Genomic DNA, 20,017 nt, shown 5'->3' with positions numbered 1-20,017 from the left:
ATGCGTCACTAGAGAGGGTAAGAAAAAGATTGAAAGAGAATTTTACTTTGACCACCAATACTTCATCACTGGGAAAGCTGTTTTTCCAGCTTCCCCTATGCCAGCCTGCAGGAGAAGGTAAGGGAATCACGTTTGAATTTCCCTTGTGCTCTCCAGAGGCAGTACTCCCATCCATGCTTTACAAAAACTAGCTGCAATAGCAACTGGCTGTATTTGGAAAAGTCTGGATAAGATTGTGTCCACAATGTCAGTGAAAATGGTTTAGTCTCAACTAAATTAACTCATTTCTAGATCTCCACAGATCCAAAAGACAAAGCAGGCGCCCAGAACGACTCCTGTTGGTGCCCTGCTACATCAGAGTAGCACTGATTTATTGCTCCTGTCTATCTCTGTATCTAGTAAAACCCCAAGCTACGCAGCTCTTGTGCCGCTTTCTTTTTTCACCTCCCAGGTTTGGCATTACTCCTTCTGCCCCTTTTACAGCTGCCACCATGCTGACTATCTCTGGAGAAACGGAACCAACAGGAAGATCAAGGTTTGGGTCCAGCCTTGGGTTTGGGTGCTACCTTAGGCTATCAAAGATCAAGAAAAAGCTTGCGAACAGTAACCCAGATGCCTCCATTTCTTCAAGACCGGTGCAGATCCACGTGATGCCTTCCGGTGTGCCAGGCAGTGAAGCAGCCATAGATATTGTGGGACAGCTTGGAAATACGCATAACTGAAGGAAAAAATTCAGTAAAGCAGAAGAAATGTCTCCAGACAGAAAGAAGCAGTAAAGCAGCACTGAGGAGAAGGTAAGCCCACCTACCCTGGGTTCTTGGATTTTAGCCAGTTCAGCAGTGCATCCTTGTTGAAGGCTGCAGTGGCCACCATGTTGCTCTTGTTCAGCTGGATGTTGGCAATGGTGTCTGAATGCATGACTACTTCTATCAGTCCAGTCTTGTCTCCTGTGGAGAGGCAGCCATAAGGGGTCATCCTGCAGAGATGAAAGAAACCCTTCCACTGAAATCTTGCCCAGAACTGCGTTGTGTTGACTTTTAAGCTTTCCCTTGTCTATTTCATACCTACTCTGTATTTCTACTCCTCAGTACCACAAAACCTGACTAGCTGCTCATAGATTACTAGACAGACCTGTTGGGGACAAAATAAGCTTGTAGGCCAAATGGGCTCACATGATTTATCATTGCAGTAGGATAAACTGTGTGCACATTGCTCACCTCAGGTCCAGGCCCTCCTGCTTCCACAGGATGTCCATCAGCTGGATCATCTGCAGAGTCAGCATGTCCTGACGAAGATCTGTGCCGCATTGCAAAGGAAAAAAGGGTTGTAAGTATCTCCCGTTCTCCCCTCCTCTGCTGCTCTTGCAAGTGGCACTTCTTGTGCCCCTGCAGCAGGCTGCTAGAGGGGCCTATGCCATGTTTGTCACTTGCTAGGTCTAGCTAGTAAAGAACATCAGACAGAGCACTGTTTAGTAGTGCAGTAACAGCGTAAAGCCACCCTACCTCAATACCTTAACTCAGACATGATTATACTAACAGAGGTATATGCTACTACTTCACTTTGCCAAAGCTCCTCCCATAACAGTCAATGGTAGCACCTCAGAAAACATCTGTCTGGACACAACAGTGAGCAGCAGCCACTCAACCCTACAAAGCGTGGACTGCTGGAGCTCTTTCAGACCTCACATCAGTTTCCTTTCTACTGTGCAAGGGTATCCAGCTACTACTGTGCTAAAATCTAATTAAGAGGGCAGCAAAGTGAAATTTAGAGGAGAGTTGATTATATCTCCAGATTACTGTCAAAAAACTCCAACACATTGATGGTCCTCATTTATATATCATCTTAATGGTCCATATTTAGGCCCACTCACCACAATAAATATTTTAGACTACTATGCCTATGAAAACAGAGCTTTTAAAGACTTACCATCTCCATTTTTAAAAATAATACCCACTCCACCTCCACCTGTCTCTTCATTATTAAACACAATCCATAGAGGTTTCATTTTGGAGTCCATAAAGGTGCACTGATCCACACTAGAGAAAATAAAAATATTACCATCAGAGTTTTCAGCTGTTAAAAAAACTGGCCTTCTAAGCTGCAAATTCAACAGCATCCACAAATGCTAACATGACTGGTGACTTCCATTAGAAAAGATGACCTTGAGGTAACCAGAAACCTGGCTCTACTGCTGAACAAAGCCTGGGGCACAAATTAAGAGATGCAGCCATGTTCCTTACCAAACTTCAGCGAGGATAATGTTGGGGTTCAGGGGGGACTGGAGGTGGGAAAGTGCTTCAAGGTAAGTTTCCTGCTTCATGCACACATGCATCATCTCCTTGGTTTGAGGCTTGGTGGCCTTCTGAGAACTCACTTTAACAAAGTCATTCAGAGCTTTCATCTTGTTGAGTGCTTCTCCCTGGAAAAAGGGAGGGATGGAACAGGATTAACAAATAGGAAAGTGCTGGAAGAAGTTTAAAAAACCTATTAAAATCTACTGTGAAATGCAAACTTTGGTTGTATCTCCTACCTTCTCTTTAACTTGTGGCAATTTCACACTTTGCAACAAAACACATTTAGCAGTATCTGTTTGAGGGAGATCCATAATCAATTATGGATATTCTGCTGGGCATAAATGCATTCCAAGGTAATGACTGCAGTCCTAAATACCAAGAACAATGCACATTATCGAGCACCAAATGAAGAAGTGAGGTGCACTGGCTAGAAAAGTGAGGATGAGACCTATAGCCCCTGCCCTTCAATGCTTTTGGGGAGTTCTGGTTATGTGAAGTGCCACTTGGTCTTAAATAGCAGCAGCACTGGTTTGTGGGCACATCTTGGTCCCTTGCTTCTGAATTAGGTACAGTGATCCTTCAGAGATGGTAGAGAAGTTTTAGAGAGTGGGTAAATAGCAGGATTATCTCCACATAGCAGCTGAATGAAAGAGTGCACTGCTCCAAGGCAGAGAGCCAGTTGCGATCAGCTCCTTCTAAATGAATCATAGAATCACTTTGGTTGGAAAAGACCTTTGAGATCATAGAGTCCAACCTTTAACCTAACCCTGCCATCCCACCACTAAACCATGTCCCTAAGCACCTCATCCATCCTTCTTTTAAATACCTCCAGGGATGAGGACTCGACCACCTCCCTGGGCAGCCCATTCCAGAGCCTGACAACCCTTTTGGTGAAGAAGTTTTTCCTAATATCTAACCTAAACCTGCCCTGGCACAGCTTCAAACCATTCCTCCTCATCCTATCATCTGTTACCAAGGAGAAGAGGCCGACCCCCACCTCACTACAGCCTCCTCTCAGGCAGTTGTAGAGGGCGATCAGGTCTCCCCTCAGTCTCCTCTTCTCCAGACTAAATAACCCCAGTTCCCTCAGCTGCTCCTCATACGACTTGTGTTCCAGACCCCTCACCAGTTTGGTTGCTCTCCTCTGGACCACTGCTGGCTCATATTCAGCCGGCTGTCAACCAGTACCCCCAGGTCCTTTTCCACCAGGCAGCTTTCCAGCCACTCTTCTCCAAGCCTGTAGCGCTGCATGGGGGTGTTGTGACCAAAGTGCAGGACCCGGCCCTTGGCCTTGTTGAACCTCATACAGTTGGCCTGGGCCCATCGATCCAGCCTGTCCAGGTCTCTCTGCAGAGCCCTCCTCCCCTCCAGCAGATCCACACTGCCACCCAGTTTGGTGTCGTCTGCAAATTTACTGAGGGCACACTCAATCCTCTCATCCAGGTCATTGATAAAGATATTAAACAAGACTGGCCCTAGGACTGAGCCCTGGGGGACACCGCTTGTGACCGGCCGCCAACTGGATTTAGCTCCATTCACCACGACTCTCTGGGCTCGGCCATCCAATGGCAACTCATTAAACTCATCTAATCACAGCAGTGGTCTTTGAACATTTCAAACCATTCTAGACACATAGTGTAGCCTGGGACATGTGCGGGTGAGTAAGAGATGAGCAAAGTCACATGTGATGGGGAACTCCAGGCTCTTAACAGGATATGCCAAAACCAATACAGCAAGTTAAAAGGCTTTTTCTGCATTACTGATAACATTAAGTTGGAAAAGCTAACAGCTGAGAACCAGCTCCAAGCAAAAGAGAAGTGAACCTTGTGGCTAAAAGCAATTGTTACCTGTTTCATCAGAACTTTCATATGGTGGGTGCTGCCTCTGCAGTATGCTTCCAGGATCAGGCCAAACCTCAACGCAACGGCAGGAACATGCATTTCTGACCTAGGGGAAGAAGGGAGGTTCAAGCAATTCTGACTCACTACAGGGAGTGACTAATTCTCCCATTCATGCCAGCACAAGTGGCTGGAGGTGGGGGGGTGGGGGAGGAGAGTGCAGAATATTAGCTGCTGTTTAGATTCTTTCTATGTACGGGGGGAGGAGAATGAACCCACCCCAGAATGTGATGTAGAAAAAACATTGCTTGAAGTGATGAGACATCTTTCTGAATGACTAAATTGCTAACCACTCCTTTGAGAACATTACTTAAGGACAGGTCAGAGCCTATGGCTGAGAACTGGCAGGTGGCCATGAATGTCCCAAACATGTCTGAAAACAGAACCTAATCCAAACACCACCACCACAACAACAAAAGAAAAAAAAAAAAACCAACCAACAAAAAAAAAAAAAAAACCCCCACACCACCCCAAAAAAACCCCAAACAAGAAAGGTTTTGTGTGCTCCTGGAATAATCCCTATTCAGCCTCCCCAGTGAAAAGCAGCAGTTCCTGGGTAATCACAGCAAGGAAATCCCACCAATGCTTTGGTGAAAGACACTAGCTCAAGGACAGCCAGTAGCCTTTAAATAAATACCCTGGCATATATACATACAGACATGCTTGCTGTCTCACTTCACAGAGCAATGAGGAAACTAGTAAAAGTTGGTTTTACTTGATTACCAAGAAAAAGCCTAACACATTTGCTCTTTACCTCAGATGCCAGAAGAGGAAGTGGCCGATCTTGCGGTTGGATAACGCCCTGTCCAGCAGGAACTTGGTTAATTCACAGTCTAAGTAGGATTCATACTTAAGCACCTGGACAAGCTGTAGCAGATATTGGAACAATTCATGATCTCTGTGGACAGAAAGGCAAAACAAAAGACAACCTTATCTTTACTGCAACGAGCATACTTGCAAATACTGTAAAGACAAGACTGTCAGCCTTGTTCACAGTCCCCCGCAGCAGCCCTAAACATAAATAGAAAGGGACTCTGCGTATCCCTTGTGGTGAACACCTACGTCAGCTTCTTTAATGAGTTGATAGCAAAGGAACCAACATAACGGTCAGGAAAGCTAAAATCCAGCAGCTCCAGGGCATTCAGGACAGGCAGCTCTGGCCAGGTCTGAAGCAGGGAAATCATCTGTAAGGGCAGGAAAAGAAAAATAGCAAAAAAACAAAACAAAAGCAAAAACCAACCCACCAAGATTTTTATGACAATAGATAAAAATCTAAAATTGTACTGATGGAAGAGCAGCTCCTTTGTGGGGGGTTAACCCTCTATCTTCATCACTGTTTATAGACCTCTCAGTTTGCAGAGACCTTGCAAGTTTGCAGACACCAGGTCAAAAACCATCAGTCTAAACTTTCTAGGAAGGCTGACTGACAGAAGGAGCCATGCAAGTCCAGGGCAGGGTTACATTTGCTGTACCACAATTAGTGGAATAACCTCTTTGGGAAAAGCACTTTCCTGCAGCGTAATAATGTAGACTAGAAAGGGACATTTAGAAGGTCCTGCCAAAGCTCTTGAAGTACGGAGGGATGAGCAGCGCAGAGACCATCCCTAACTGCTGGTGTCTCACTATCAGTTAAGAATAGCCAATCCAGATCCTATTTCTGCCATGAATTAAACAGATTTTTTTTCTTGCCTCCACTTTCTAGAGGTAATAAGCAAGACCTTGTTGGTCAGTAATGAGTCTGGGACAGCGCACAGAGCCAAACAGAGCCCAAGAAGAGCCAAACCTCAACTCATCTGGATACCACTCAGCATACATTCACAGTGACTGGTTGAGAACACAAAATATTCCCCAGCCTCAGTGCCTCCAAACCTACCTGCACAGGGGCACTGTGAAACATCCCCGGCTAAGCTGGCCTCCCAAACACCACAGGAACATAGACACTGAAAGATGGATCAAAAAGGGAGCCCATGCTGCCAACCTCACCTGGGCAACATCTTCATGCTTGTTCCATTTGGTGATGATAAGCAGCTTTGCCAAAGCTTGTGGGTACTGGTCACGGATATCATATCTCATCTTCCACACCAGGTCTTTCTCATGCTCATAAAGTTCAGTGTGGCTCCTCCGCTCCAGTATCTCCTTCAGTTGCAGCTTCTGCTCATGGGAATCACAGGAAAGATCATACAAAGGGCTCAGTCTCAACCCAGAGGACTTGCTCAGCCCAGAGAGACCCTGTAGGACTGCGGCATGACGCAGGTTGGTGAAAAAAAGCTGGTTGGGGGTAAGGTGCAAATATATAACTTTATCAGTGAAACCAGGCTTGCACGTAGCTGAAAAACTGAACTCGGAAGACTCACCTCCTCAGGATCTTCTGGTGCAGCGCGGGGTTGTTCTCCAGTCCTCCCCAACTCCAGCAGCTGGGACACAAATAAAGAGTCTGAGAAAGGCTCCTCATTTCCTCTGTAATTCTAGCTCACCATCACTTCAGGCATTTATGCTGCATTAGAGATCAGTCACCACCTCTGGAGAAGGGAATCACGCCTCACAGCCCAAGCTGTGTAGTGTACTCAGCAGGACCCCTCTGCTCAGCTGTGTAACCTAACTGCCCACAGAGCCCCTTCCCTGGTAGTGACGAGAATGAAGGGATGAGCCCTTTCCCCCAAAAGGACACATCTGCACACCCATACAGTTTGTGAACGGGGCTCTGAGTCACCAAGCTCCAGGCTAACACAAGCCACACCAGATTCTTAGAACCGGCATGCTTTTGGCAATCAGACAGCGCTGCCCAAGCCACCCTGCACACTAGCATAACCCATTAAAGCTTCTGAGCCAGAACATGCATCATGGGGGCGCATGTGGATATGTCCCTGGCAGAGCATATCTCCTTTCTTTCCTGTAACAGGCACATTTCTTCTTCCACTTTAAGTGTTTGGCCAGTTGCAGTGACAGATGGAAAATCCCCATACCAGACGGCATGTTACCACTCTGTGCTGAAAGGGAAGGAGCTGTCTACTTTCACTCATTTCCCCTTTTATTCCTCTTCCTTCCTACAGAGCAGAATGCTGCCTGCAGTTTAAAGGTGGCTCACTTAAACCTGGTTTTTAAACAAATGCTCTCATAGATGATGAGAGCAGCTTTACTTCAGGAATTCACAGGAGTTCACAGCTTGGAAAAGTATTCACTCAAAGGTCCATCAGTTAAGAGAAAAAGTCACATTTTCCATTAACAATATACCCGGTCCCTGTTGACAGCCACCCAAGAGACAGCGACACTGTATGCTCCTGCACCAGCAAAGCTAGGAAATTTCTGTGCCTCCCAAAAAAAGCATCTGTGTCTCCTACCTGCTCAAATGACGGGTAATACACAGGATGCGATGCAACGCTGGGGAAGCAGATGACCAAGGCTGCTGCACTTTCTGTGTTGGGGTTGCATTGTACTGTGCCCATGGGGTTCAGAAGTTCCCCTTTCTCATCTGAAAACCAAAGCACATAAACCCATGAACCCTAATCTTCCGAAGCTTTGGTCCAGAAAGCAGAGCATAGACTGCTTCCAGCTCTGTCACTGGACATTGCCTGGCCCTAGCAGCTCACTTCATTTTCCTGACCTCTCACACGTGAAGTATACGTGGCATCTTCAGGACAGAAGCAACCTCTCATATCATACGTGCAATGCCAAGCAAAGCAAGGCCTTCACCTTGGCAGGGCTCTAGATGCCATCACAATATAGAGTAATCATACTGGGTCTGCTAGTCTGAACTATTATAGCCCCTCCTACAACCTAGTGAACAGCAATGCAGAGTGCAGGGCATCTCCTGTCATTACGGTGGAGACTAAAGACACCAAACAATACAGTAGCTCTGTCCCCTGACATACCTGGAAAGGAGGACCACATGTGCAAGCAGCACTCCCCTGTTTTCAGCTGATCCTTATAGTCAAAGAGCATGACATTCACCCAGGCAATCGGGCAGTCCTGCAAAGCAAAGAACGAACCTCATTTGGGTGCTATAACTGCAAGAGCTGAATGAAGGTAGGAGGAGAACTAACAAGAAAGTGAGATATCCCCATGCAAAGCAAACCTCACAATAGCCAGGAATAAGAATTTACATCATCTTGATCTTTTCCAGGTCTGCAAATTGCTACACAGAACGCTACATGTAGGTAACTTCCCATTCAAGAGTATGTAGGCGCCCCCCTCGCCAAGGAGTTGCTATAAAGCATATACTGCCCCAGGTAGCTATGCCTGTCTGCTTACCTTTTAAGTTCTCCTAAAATCAGAGTACAAGATGACCGCAAATTCAGATATTTGCCAAAATCTGGCACCTTTTGTGTAATGCTGAATGGCACCAAATGCTCCCCACAAATGATGAAGTCTAAAACTTCATCACTCACTATTTTACATAGCTGAAGAACCTCCAAGTTTCCAGGAAGGCCTTGCAACTCTACGTTTGATGTTTGAAGGAGTTATGACATACATACTTCATATATTTCACAGTTTGAGGGGAAGGAGAAGAACCTTAATTTTTAAACAGGGAACACAGAGTTAGCATGACTTCAGAAAACTGGACAAAGAATGCTAGATATGCCTGATAATGGGAAGAAAAGGCTTGGCTCCTTTGTACAATAATAAACACTGTCTACAGAAATCAAACTTTAGGCTGCCAATCCCCCCCTCAGGCCCCCAAAATAAAACCCACAAGCCCAACCCAGTCACACAAGCCAGTCTCATTTTGGAGGTGGGAGGCTCCAGCAAGTAAAGCAACTGGGACATGGCCAAGAAAGAGATCCCGTCTCCCTGCTCTAACCCAGTTCTCCGCCACCAGAGCAGACAGACATACTCTACAAGTGACCTAAGATTTCCTGCAGTCAGGTTCCCCAAATGGAACAGTTTACTTCATATAACAGTTTCAGCAACACCAGCATTTCACTTAACTCACAGAAAACACCAAGACTTAAGCATACACTTAAGAAACTGACTTGCGAAGAGGTTGCGAGGCAAAATTCTAGTGAGACCCACCCACAAACAGTGTGATATTTGAAGGGAACCACAGCGAGACATCTTGTTCCACTGAGACATTCTAGAGAATGTATCAGGCTTACCCCAAAGATAGACCAAAGGACTTGGTAGAGGTAGCAAAGTCGGCATTTTTCCCTAATGCAACAAAATGAATAATTTCCAAGTGGCCTCTCATAAACCTTTGAGTTGATTTGATTAGACTAAGTATCCTCAGTAAAATCCCATTTGAGACATCAGCTTCTAGATTATAGGGAAAAGCCAAACAAAACACCGCCACCAGCAGTAACCTTTTCTAACAGAGCAAATGACATCAAACCACAGCGCAGAGCCTGCCAAAATGCAAGGCAAGATTTTTGGTGGGTAAGGTCCAGCAAAGCAACGATTCAGCATTGTAAAGACAGAAATATCTCCTGCGTGACTTACAGAAACACTGAAAGCCAACCCTCTGGGTGACATTAACCCTCTGACTCATCCCAGTCAGGCTGCAAGCATGCCTGTTTTTGTGGTAGGAAAGGGTTTAGTCCCACCTATCTGCTCTGGACAGTCTGCATAGACAAACAACATGCACGTAATTAACCTCCGAGTACTGTATGCAAAGCAAGCAAAAAGATGATTAATCAAAAACAAAAATGAGGGTGCACTCTGACTGTAGCCGCCTCTTACCAATCATTTTAAATGAGATCTTGGCACCTTACTCAGAGCTGCAGCTGACCATGGGGAAAAATCCATTTCTGCAGAGCTCAGCTCCAGCAAATGTTGTCATTTTATACTAAGAGCTCACCAGAATGCATTACCTTTGCCCAATGCCAGAACACACGTGAACAAGATCCTCTTAACAGTCAGCTAACCCTGGTTTTGTTTTGTCAATCAGAACAGCAAGATTTTCAAAACTGCTTCAAAACTGAAAATTGTCCCAGTGTGACCGCAAAAATGCAGCCTGTGGATGAATCAGATATTCTGTTCAACAAAAGCCTCCAGCACGAGATGGAGTTCTGCTATTATTAAGTAAAAAATACAACAATAAAAAGGTTGATCCTGGTCCTGGCCTCAAAATATTTCCAGTCTGAAGTCTCCAACCCAGGAACTGGTCCACAAAAGCAGGACTTGTGGGTTGCCTGTTTCTCCCCAGATATTAATGCACTGTAACCCTGAGAACCCTATTGCTGTCAACAGAACAAAGCTCAGGGAACCTCCCAGCAGCGAAAAGGAGCCAGCAGAACTGAGACTAAAATCTTCTGTGATCACATTGATCAGTCCCTCATTTCTCTGCACTCTAGTAAAGATGGCATGACTAATCCTCTGTTTAAAGCATGGTAACTTGTTTTCATGGCTGAAGAAACAATAATATGCAGAGAAATAAACACATTTGTTGCTCATAAAGAAAACTCTTCACATACAAAGAGCTAGAGGCATCGTGCTCAAGTTCCACCACTGGGAAACCAGCAATTCAATTACAGACTGCAATTAGATCTACTTTTAGCTCCTGAATTATCAATGGACTAGAAGTTTCAGAACAGAGGTGAGGAAAGTGAGAACTATCACTACATCTCTGATTCAGAAGCTCAGAACAAGAGCTTCCAAAGTGATTTAACTTTTCACCCTCAGTTTGCAGCGTCTGAACAGTAAAGCTTGAAGATTCTGCACTTTTATTTTACCTGACCTCAAGTTTTGCTCTAACCAGTGTTTACATTCCTCAGTTTCTTCCCCCTTATTAGCTGTCAATTTGCTCCATTGGGGATTTGCATGAAGGACCTTACTTAGAAAGAAGACGCAACACAGGAGATGGTTTAACCTCAATTACAAAACAAGGAAGTTGCAGAACAGCAAAACATAGACACTAACACAAATAATTCCTCTTCATGTGCATTCAGATGCTGGGTATGTTTCTTAACGGTCTTTCTGAACAAGAAATTACATGTAAACAACCTTTCCTACAGGCAGCCACTCCTCAGTTTCCTGTTCCTGTTGAAGAAGTTACTGGCCATCATTCTGTAAGCTGTTTTATTAATAAAGACTTCTGAAAGCAAAGGGCATTTGATTCAGAATGGCATCCTGTGCCCTCCAGCACGGGCAAGCCTGGCTCCGTCCCACACTGGCTTTACTCACAGCTTTCTTCGACTTCTTCTTGGTGGAACGTGCCTTCTTTGCCTTCTCGATGACAGCATAGAGGGCAAAGCAGAGCCGCGCCATACGGGGAAGATCACAGATGTTAATATCGAAATCCAGCCTCTGCTTCCACACTGGCTCTGAGCATACATTCACTTCAGAGCTTGACACTGTCTTGCACAGCATCTCGTTGCCATGAAAGAGACCTGCTTGCACCACCAGCTGAGGGAAGGAGAAACAGGAGAATACCATGAATCCACAGGGACTTGACCTGTTTGCTGAAGTCGCATGATTAGAAGAGGAACGGGACAGGGCATCCACTCCCCAGAACAGGATGCCCTACTCCTCTCTCTTTCCCGATTCACTTAGACATTAAGTTCCTCTTTACTCAACTTCAGTAAGGGCACTGTTATCTTCTTACTTCATGTGGGCTTGCAAGAGCTGCTTAATCATTGCAGAATGCTTGTGTAATCCATTGGTAAGAGCATTACAGGTTTCATCCTGTAAAGCCCAGCAATGTAAATATTCACCAAACCTTGCCCACCCAGATGCTGCAAAAGCTCAGGAACCTGTCACACCGAAGAAGCAGGGCAGACACCAAGAGCTGGGCAAGTGCTTATGCCAAAGAGGAGGCAAATCAGCATGACAGGAGAAGGGCGCGTGCAAACAGCTGAGCCCCAAAACAGCCCTGCAGCGCAGTGCCAATGGCAAGCTGTCTGCAGGTGCACGTTTGCCTGTACGCCTGCACTGCTCTTGCAGTCTGCCAGACCGCTGTACGGCTGACAGGCCAAGCTCATCCCCAACGTCACCAGTATGGCTGGCTAGTCTGAGTCACAGGAGTCCTCCCCAGGAGAAGCTCCTTGCAAATGATGGGGCACTGGGCAGAAGAAATAACTATTTAATTGCCTGTTTCTTTAAAAAGCCTTGCCCTGCAGAACACCAGTATATTCTTGTCCTGTTTCCTTCCTTTCCCAAAGAGCAGCCATTCCCCTTCTCCTCATTCACCTGAATGAAAATCCCAGGGCTTTGCTGCATCATGCTTTCTGTCTTAACTTTACCAGTCACCACCTCTCCCATCATTCTCTCTTCTCAGAGCTGAATTTCCCCTCCTCTGCTTTTGCAGACTCCCTTGCCTCTCCACACCATTGTCAAGTGATATCACCACAGAGCAGCAGCTCCGTTTGCTACTTGGAAACTTTTGCAGGGGAGTGTTTCTAAGAATGCACTGCCCCATTACTGGGCTGCTGGCTAGCAAGTTCCCTTCCCCTTCCTGTTGTGCCTCAGTTTAGAAACTGTCCAAAGGCCAAGCCTTCATTATGCTTTGTTCTGGCGAGATCAAACTGTTGGCCCCTGCTTTCCTCACCACACAAACAAGACAGGTGCAACTGGGGAAGTCAAAACACAAAACCAAAACCCCAAGCTGAGTTAGTACCTACCTTCATTCGCTCATCTGCATTGACCTTGCTGCCTTGCACCAGCTCAATGTAGAAAGGCTGCTCTAGGGACCAGAGAGAACCGTAGTTTGGCTAGAAAGAGAAAAGGGTTCTGATCAGAAATAGATGCAACAGAGAGTTCTCAAGCCAACACCAGACCTAATCTCTCATGACATGCTTTTTGCTCAAACAGAAAAGAGCACTACATCGCAGGCGGGCTACATGAAGTCTGTGACAACCAGGGAAGTTGTCAAGGCAGCTGGAAGGCTGCCTGGAAATTCCCAGCTCTTAGACCCTAGCTAGGAACCTGTCCTGTGAGAGGCAGGCAGAACCAGCTGCCATTTCCAGACAAGGTCAGCGTCTCCATCAACGGATGACCTGAGGGTGACCCCGCTGGGTCACTGTCCCCTTTTACCTTTTTCTTAGGGAGCGGGGGAGGCTTGGCAGCCATCTTTGGGGGGCTGGCAATACAGTTGGTTTGCTCATCTCTCATAGCAATGATAGTGGAGGAGTGTACCATGGTCAGGTGGGGCGTTAGGCCTCGGTGCAGGCAGCTGCGAATATACTGCAAAGAGAGGACAGAGTCAGCCTGGATGAAATGGAGCCAGGCAGGCAAGAGCAGTCAAGCAAATCAGAACTGGCTGAAGCAGAAACAGGTGGAAGGAGTATGGAAAGGACACAGCAACTATCAAAATTCAATTTTAATTTATCTCCTCTTGCTTTATAAACCTGCAACTCACTGGACTCATGCTGCCAGAACTAAGAATATGAAGTGCCCTTTATAGCTGGCATTTCATCAACTGACTCAAATGACTGCCTTAAGGGAAAACACTGAGAAGGATTCAGCGCTCCCAACAGTAGTTTGCCCTGCCAGGGGAATGCAGGATACAGGATTACTTGCCCAACTTTCAGCAAGAGAACCTCCAGCCCACCATGCAAGCAAACAGACATTTCCAGAACCATAATCTATAAATGCATTTACACAGCGCTTGGTACCCAGGGACAAGCTTAGATCACTACCCCCAAAAAATGTAAAGATCTGTTACATTGCTAGAAGTATCCCTTGCCCTAAGGAGCATCCAGATCCTGCCATTGATGTGTTGCATTCCAGTAAACAGCACTGCCTCCTTGATGGAGGATAACATGTCTCAATTCACCCTCCCAGCAAGAGGAGGCCATATGAGAACAGACTCATCCATAAAGCAAGACACAAGGCTCACCTGGAACTGGTACAGGGGGTAGTTCCCATAGAGATATTCACATTTCCCATTCACCTGCAGGGTGTAGTCCTCTGGGTTCTCCACTGTCTCATGGCGGAAGACTGTAGCCTGTTTCTTGATAGCATAGCTCATTAATGTGATGGGGAACTCCTTTGGGGAGATCTGGAAAGTGAAGCTCTCCTGCAATCCCAACAACACAGCATACGCTGTCAAACACCAGCAAAGGGCTGAGATCAGCACAAGGAGCAGCAGTAGCTCAGCGGATAGGTAACAACATTCCTGTTACTAACATTAAATAGAAGGATAGGAAGGCAGAATTACCCCCACACACACATTAGCAAATAAGTAGGGATGTTTGCCAAACTGGGCAGGAGCATGTTTCAACAGCGCAAGCGCAAGGCTGGAAATCAGGAACTTCCAAGTCCAGTTTAAGCAGAATCACCAGTTTGTGTGGTTGCTAGTTATTAAAAATCTTCCCACTGTCATTCCACCAGCAAGGCAGAGGGTGGCTAGGGTCACCATGCTCAAACACACTGCTCTGGAAGGCCCTTCTCCTAGGAGGGTGGCTCCTGCTTCATGCCCAGGCACAACATGCAAAAATCACATCAACCAAGGGTAGCAGGCAAACAGGGGCCCATGGGCAACACAGACCAATGCCTGCAAGCAGTGTATGCTGAGCATGAGCTGAGCAGGCTCTTGGGCTTCAAAAGGAAAGGCATGTATTGGATTCTGTGCTCCTCTCCTACCCAAACCCAAAAAGCTTTCCACCACCACACGTGCATGCAGCAACCTCAGCTATCAGCTAACCAGTACACCCAACGCATGTTCAGGAAGGGGAACAGGTCCCTTGGTTGGAGGCTCAGAGTCTCCCTCCCAACCATCTCCACAGGCAAAGGAATCTGGAGAATGAAGATGAACACTGAACACATGGAAACACTGTCCACACACACATTATTCTGTCTCCAAATGCCCAAAGGTTCCCAAAGGGAAAGCACAAACCAGTTAAACATGGTCACAGAAAAGTTTGTGCTTTACCCCGCCAGACTGAAACTTGACGTTGACAAAAATGTTCTTGGTGGGGGTATGTAGAAAGCCAGTCCCAAGGCCTTTGGCCATGGGCTCCAGCTGCAAGGGAAAGTTGTACTCCATCCAAGCTGCCCAGCTGAGCTGCTGCCGCTTTGCTGCTCTCTCCTCACAGAACTGGCACATTTTGGTGCGGAAATCATTCACCTCTGGATCCTGGACAGAGTCAAACTCATGCAAACCTAAGAGGAAAGTAAGAAAGACAAAATAAGCATCTGCACCCGATGAGGCAAATCGGTCATTGATAACAAAGTGTCTGTGAAACAGTCTTCCTAAACACATGCTTAGTATTTGCCCAAAAGGAGAAGAGGCAGCCAAGCTACTAATGATCGCTTATTTACTACGTACAATTGCACCAACTCCATTACTATAGCCCTCTGCCAGCAGGAAAGATCACCCTTCTTGGGTCTGCACACACACTGTTCCCTTACCAGATCCAGAGACCAAACTTGCCAATTTAATCTCCTGCATAAGCAGGGCTCCATCACTATTCCATATGTAGCCAGGCTGTCTGACAGAAGCACGTTTCACCTACAGCCAACACCCCTGCCAAGAGCAGCGATGGGGGAACTGACCTTTTCCAATGAGCAGGCTGATCTGGGAGTTAATAAGCTTCTTGACTCTGTCGCCTTCTCGAGCCACGAGCCGCAGTACCGGTAGGAAGGGCTGGATGTCACAAAGCCGCCGTTGCTCGTCCTCCAACTCTTGCTGTTCCGCTGTCTGGTTGATGCACGTGAAGACATAGGCCTCGGGGTCACTGAGCATATGGTACAGCGGCTCATACTGAGCATGCCTCCACACCACCTGGGCCAGACCAACAGCAGGGTGAAACTACCGCTGCACTGCCAGAACCTCGTCTTCCTCTTACTGTCACCCCACAACTTCACTCTCCCAAGATACACCATTTAGCGAAGGCAATGCCGAGCCAAACCTTCTCACAGCATTCCTGGATTTGCAATCACAGGCTGCTTTTCAGCCAAGTCTGGTGGCTGCAACTTGTGCTGAACTGCTGGGTAGATTTATTTGCAGATGCCTTTAACTGACTTCCTTTTTTTGTGCTTGCCATTTGTTTCAGGCAAAGTAAATCCCTCAGTCTCAGTATTTGAATAACCCCCACCGGAATATCTCACAGTAAGTACCTGCTAACTGCTAGCTTTGTGAAATAGAGGTATTACTCCCACTGGAAGCAAAGTTGGGATAAGTAACTTGCCCCCAGTAACGTGAAATCTGTGACAAGAGCCAAGAACTTTTCTGCAGTCTTCTTAACACTATCCAGTTCCCAGAGATCCTTCGCTCCCAGTGGAGAGCACTTCCACATGACTGTTCATATTCCATTTCTTCACTCTCATCTTAAGTGTCTGCTATAGGAGACAAAACTCCAGAGCAGATGGGCTTCCGGTCTGACCCAGTATGCCTACTGGCTGTAAAACACAGACTTGTAACTTAACAGCTGGAACCAATCAGCTCTACTTATGGTGATTTTTTTTTTTTGTTGGGTTTGGGTTTTTTTCACCTGAAAATTGCAGCATGAGAAAACTTGGAATAATCTGGCACTGTGCTTCTGTCCCTTGTGATCTGTGACTCATCTAGGCCAGGTTGCTGCTGCAGCAGAGAAAACCTTTTCCACTGTTCTCCTTCACTCTCCCCTACCCCTGCTTCCTGCCCAGGGAAACAAGGAAGCAGCTCCATTTCGTTTATACTAAGAAAAATCCTCTCTATCATTCCCATTCCCAATTTTCAGCATTCAGTTTCTGTGAGGTAAGAGAAGGCTGAGCGGACACCCTGAGTACTTTGAGTCAGACTATTTGGGGGTGACTTCTCTTACTTGCACATGCATACACAAGAGCTTTCACAATGAAAAATCCAGCGTGGGGACTGGTTGGGTCAGGTAAGCAGTAACTGAACACACAGTCCACAAGCCCTCTGTGGCCAGCTCAAACCTGCCCTCACTCCATAGTTACTCTAATTCTCATCCCAAGGTTGGACCTAGAGAATTGAGCCTGACACCACTGGCACCACCACCAGCACCCTGCTGTGGGCAGCCTCAGCAGCTAGATGAGGGTTTAGTGCATTGCAGAGGCTGTCACGAAGGAGGGGGCTCTCATAGTGAGTCACAGGGAACTGCCTCAGAGCAATGCAGAAGGAACCCAACTTGCACTGAGTTAAGATCCAACACATTTCCCCAGCTGCTCCCCAAGAACAGACTCCTTGTCCCAGGAATTGTAGATAAGACTACGGAACAAGGCTGTTACCTGCTTGATGGTGCCCAAGCTGGCATTGCAGGACACAGAGAGGTTTAAGTATATGCCTGTGGGCAGCAGAAAGTCCACCTGGATGTTTTGGTTTTCCCCCTTGGACCAGAATTCCATAGGGCAGTAAATGCCTGGGGGCATCCTGCTCACTTCTTAGGTACCACCTGGAAGAAAATGGAAAAAGTCTGTTGCTGTTGACTACATAACATCTCCTCAGATCTGTGCTGGGCTCTGTACTAAGTTAATATGCAAAAGAACCCAAAGAAAGGGAGGTTAGCATATCCTCAGCTCAGGAAAATATGCACTTTAGTCAAACTTCCAGTCCAGTGCCTTTAAGCCACAGAGGTGTTCTTGCTATAGCATTTGCTTCTATTTCAACACACCCCTTTCTTACTGTCTTCTAGACTGGGATTAACATCTACATCTGTATTTGACAAAGAAATTAAAGCATTATCTTCACTTGTGAACAAAGTCACTTTGTCCCCATAGCTCATCTACGACCAAGCAGCCAACAGAAACGAGTCCCTACCCCTGGCTTTGTAAGGCAATCCTCAGGCCACATGCTCCAGTCTCCACTTTGTTCCTCCAGAGCTCAGTTCCAGTCTGCAAGAGGGAGAAAGAGGTGTTGCTGGTTCTAAGTACGCGTGCATTTTAATACACACAAACAAGTAATCCTCTGCTGTATTATCATCCCTCTACAAGTACAGGAAAAATGAAATCTATGGCCGAGGCAATCAAAATAGGTTTGTTAATTCCATCTGCATCCTTTCACTTGGCAGGGCTCTACAATTTATTCTCAGTATATCCAAAGAATGCAAGTAAGAGAAAAAGAATCTGAATGCTATCAGGTACAAACTGTTGTTTTCAAACACAGGCTAAGCGTACACATGAACAGCTGAAACAAAAGGCATTCAGCAGAAGCCCGTTGTACCATTTAGAGACACGCAATACCAAAGTCAGAGAAACCTTCATGCTCCATCCATTTGCCCACCAGCAAAATAACACAGCAGTATAAAACTCCAGTTTCCTCCACAGATGAGAAGCAGCAGAGCGTGGTGTCCCCATGTGCAGGAAGAGCTTGGAGCTGCTAGCGTTAGCTCCTAGCATCTCTCTTCAACCACCTCAGCAGAGAAACCAGCTTACCTGAATTCCCTCTCACTTACCAGAGAGATTTTCCACCAGGTCAGCAGAGACACATGCCAGTAGTACAGCCTGGAGGGTGCTCACATAGCCATAGCTCGTAGCTGCTGTGGAAACCAAGGCTTCAACCCTCCTGCCAGTGTGATTCTTTGCTGGTTCTAAATTCAGCCCGGCACGTGCCCCGAGCAATTCTAACAGTATCACTTATCCTCCAGTAAAATATTTGCTCATTCTCAACTTAAAATATGGTTTTGCAGCTGTCAGAGTACAAACTTAGAAAGAAACCAAGCAACATGCTGCTGAAGATTTGGGTCTCCCAAATCATGAAGTCCTGCTGGCAGCTTCTCGTGAGCCAGCCCTATGCTTCAGTATGACAAGAAGCCCAGCATCTTATCTGCCAGTGCCTGGGAGCACGCTTCCCCATCAGCAGTGAGGTAAGGATTCCCAGAAATACGAGCTATGTTTTATCTGTCCTGCTTCCTCAGTGCACATGCTGTATCACACAGAGACCGGATACACCGACCACAAAACCACCCATGTGCCTTAAGAGGGAGGGAAGTAAAAGGGGGAGGAGGCAAGGTTTACAAGTTTGAATAAAGCAAAACAAGCTTGCCTCATCTTCTGCTCATGAACAATAAAAGCAGCAAGTTTCCAGAATATCTGCTACCTCAGCCTTTCCCAATGGCAAAAAGAGCAGCAAACTACCATGATACTACTGACCAGCAGAGACAGAAGGCACGACAACTGCTTCCTTCTCCTGAGGATTTCTACCTGATGCCACATCCCATCGGATATGAAGTACCCGTCTAAGCTATCAGCACTACAACGTCAAGTTCAAGTTGCTCAATACTTCGTCTTTCCAAACTCACTGATTATCTCCCAATCTAGAAGGATTTTTCCAACAGAACCTGGAGTGGATATGCCAAAAGAAGAGTGACTCTGGACTTGTATCGCCTGTAATACATTGTTTATCAAGCCTCTCCCCGTCCCATTGCTAAATTCAGAAGGCTCTACTAGATGGACCTTAGATCTGATCCAGTGTGACAGTTTTTACGCGAAGCAAGCTCTGCATAGGTTAATACTGCTGCACCACCCCACTTTCATCTTCCCTTTTGCCTTGGGAAACTGGAACAGAGTTCTCCAAGCTGTACCCTTGCTTGCACTATCTTGACCTTATGAGCACAAGTAATTACAATTCCCTTTTCTCTGGGTCATTTTGCCATTCGTGAATAGCCAAATGCAATATCACTCCTTTTTCTCAGGGTTTATGCTACTTGGGGTCATTTGAGATATGCTCTTTGTCTTTCACTCCTGCAGTCTTTAAAAAAAAGATTCCCCATTGCAGCTGTCAATTTTTAAAAGCCCCAGCATCATCTCAGACCTTCATCCTGGTGGACAGACAGATTATTGTTAAAAAACCTGTATTGTGGTAGTGTGGTGTTCTGACGTGCCATTGCAGCTGTCAATTTTTAAAAGCCCCAGCATTATCTCAGACCTTCATCCTGGTAGACAGACAGATTATTGTTAAAAATCCTGTATTGTGGTAGTGTGGTGTTCTGACGTGTAAGTCCTGGTAGCCTA

General features: G+C 46.3%; 1 protein-coding gene across 2 annotated transcripts in view; it reads right to left on the bottom strand.

The window, feature by feature from the left end:
• PIK3CD (phosphatidylinositol-4,5-bisphosphate 3-kinase catalytic subunit delta) overlaps positions 1 to 19,030 on the bottom strand; it is a 24,789-nt gene extending 5,759 nt beyond the window's left edge. Inside the window, exons 1-21 of one of the 2 annotated variants that reach the window (XM_009646432.2) lie at positions 18,460 to 19,030; positions 17,826 to 17,899; positions 17,297 to 17,460; positions 15,620 to 15,848; positions 14,997 to 15,226; positions 13,962 to 14,141; positions 13,157 to 13,306; positions 12,745 to 12,834; positions 11,309 to 11,530; positions 8,062 to 8,158; positions 7,531 to 7,661; positions 6,547 to 6,606; positions 6,176 to 6,343; positions 5,255 to 5,376; positions 4,947 to 5,090; positions 4,142 to 4,241; positions 2,241 to 2,419; positions 1,927 to 2,036; positions 1,218 to 1,296; positions 809 to 976; positions 686 to 718 (exon numbers count right to left, since the gene is read on the bottom strand). In XM_009646432.2, coding sequence (XP_009644727.1) covers positions 686 to 718; positions 809 to 976; positions 1,218 to 1,296; positions 1,927 to 2,036; positions 2,241 to 2,419; positions 4,142 to 4,241; positions 4,947 to 5,090; positions 5,255 to 5,376; positions 6,176 to 6,343; positions 6,547 to 6,606; positions 7,531 to 7,661; positions 8,062 to 8,158; positions 11,309 to 11,530; positions 12,745 to 12,834; positions 13,157 to 13,306; positions 13,962 to 14,141; positions 14,997 to 15,226; positions 15,620 to 15,848; positions 17,297 to 17,437 — 2,633 coding nt within the window. In that variant the 5' untranslated portion in view covers positions 17,438 to 17,460; positions 17,826 to 17,899; positions 18,460 to 19,030. Of the gene's footprint in view, positions 1 to 10; positions 719 to 808; positions 977 to 1,217; positions 1,297 to 1,926; positions 2,037 to 2,240; positions 2,420 to 4,141; positions 4,242 to 4,946; positions 5,091 to 5,254; positions 5,377 to 6,175; positions 6,344 to 6,546; positions 6,607 to 7,530; positions 7,662 to 8,061; positions 8,159 to 11,308; positions 11,531 to 12,744; positions 12,835 to 13,156; positions 13,307 to 13,961; positions 14,142 to 14,996; positions 15,227 to 15,619; positions 15,849 to 17,296; positions 17,461 to 17,825; positions 17,900 to 18,459 lie in introns of those variants that run through there. The other variant, XM_035901819.1, reaches the window with a different exon arrangement.
• Positions 19,031 to 20,017: the final 987 nt, after the last annotated feature.

Source organism: Egretta garzetta, unplaced genomic scaffold (assembly GCF_000687185.1).
Source record: "Egretta garzetta isolate BGI_Z169 unplaced genomic scaffold, ASM68718v1 scaffold69, whole genome shotgun sequence".
NCBI classification, from domain to species: domain Eukaryota; kingdom Metazoa; phylum Chordata; class Aves; order Pelecaniformes; family Ardeidae; genus Egretta; species Egretta garzetta.
Note: the sequence above shows the minus strand (reverse complement) of the source record. Positions and strands in the feature narration are given on the sequence as shown.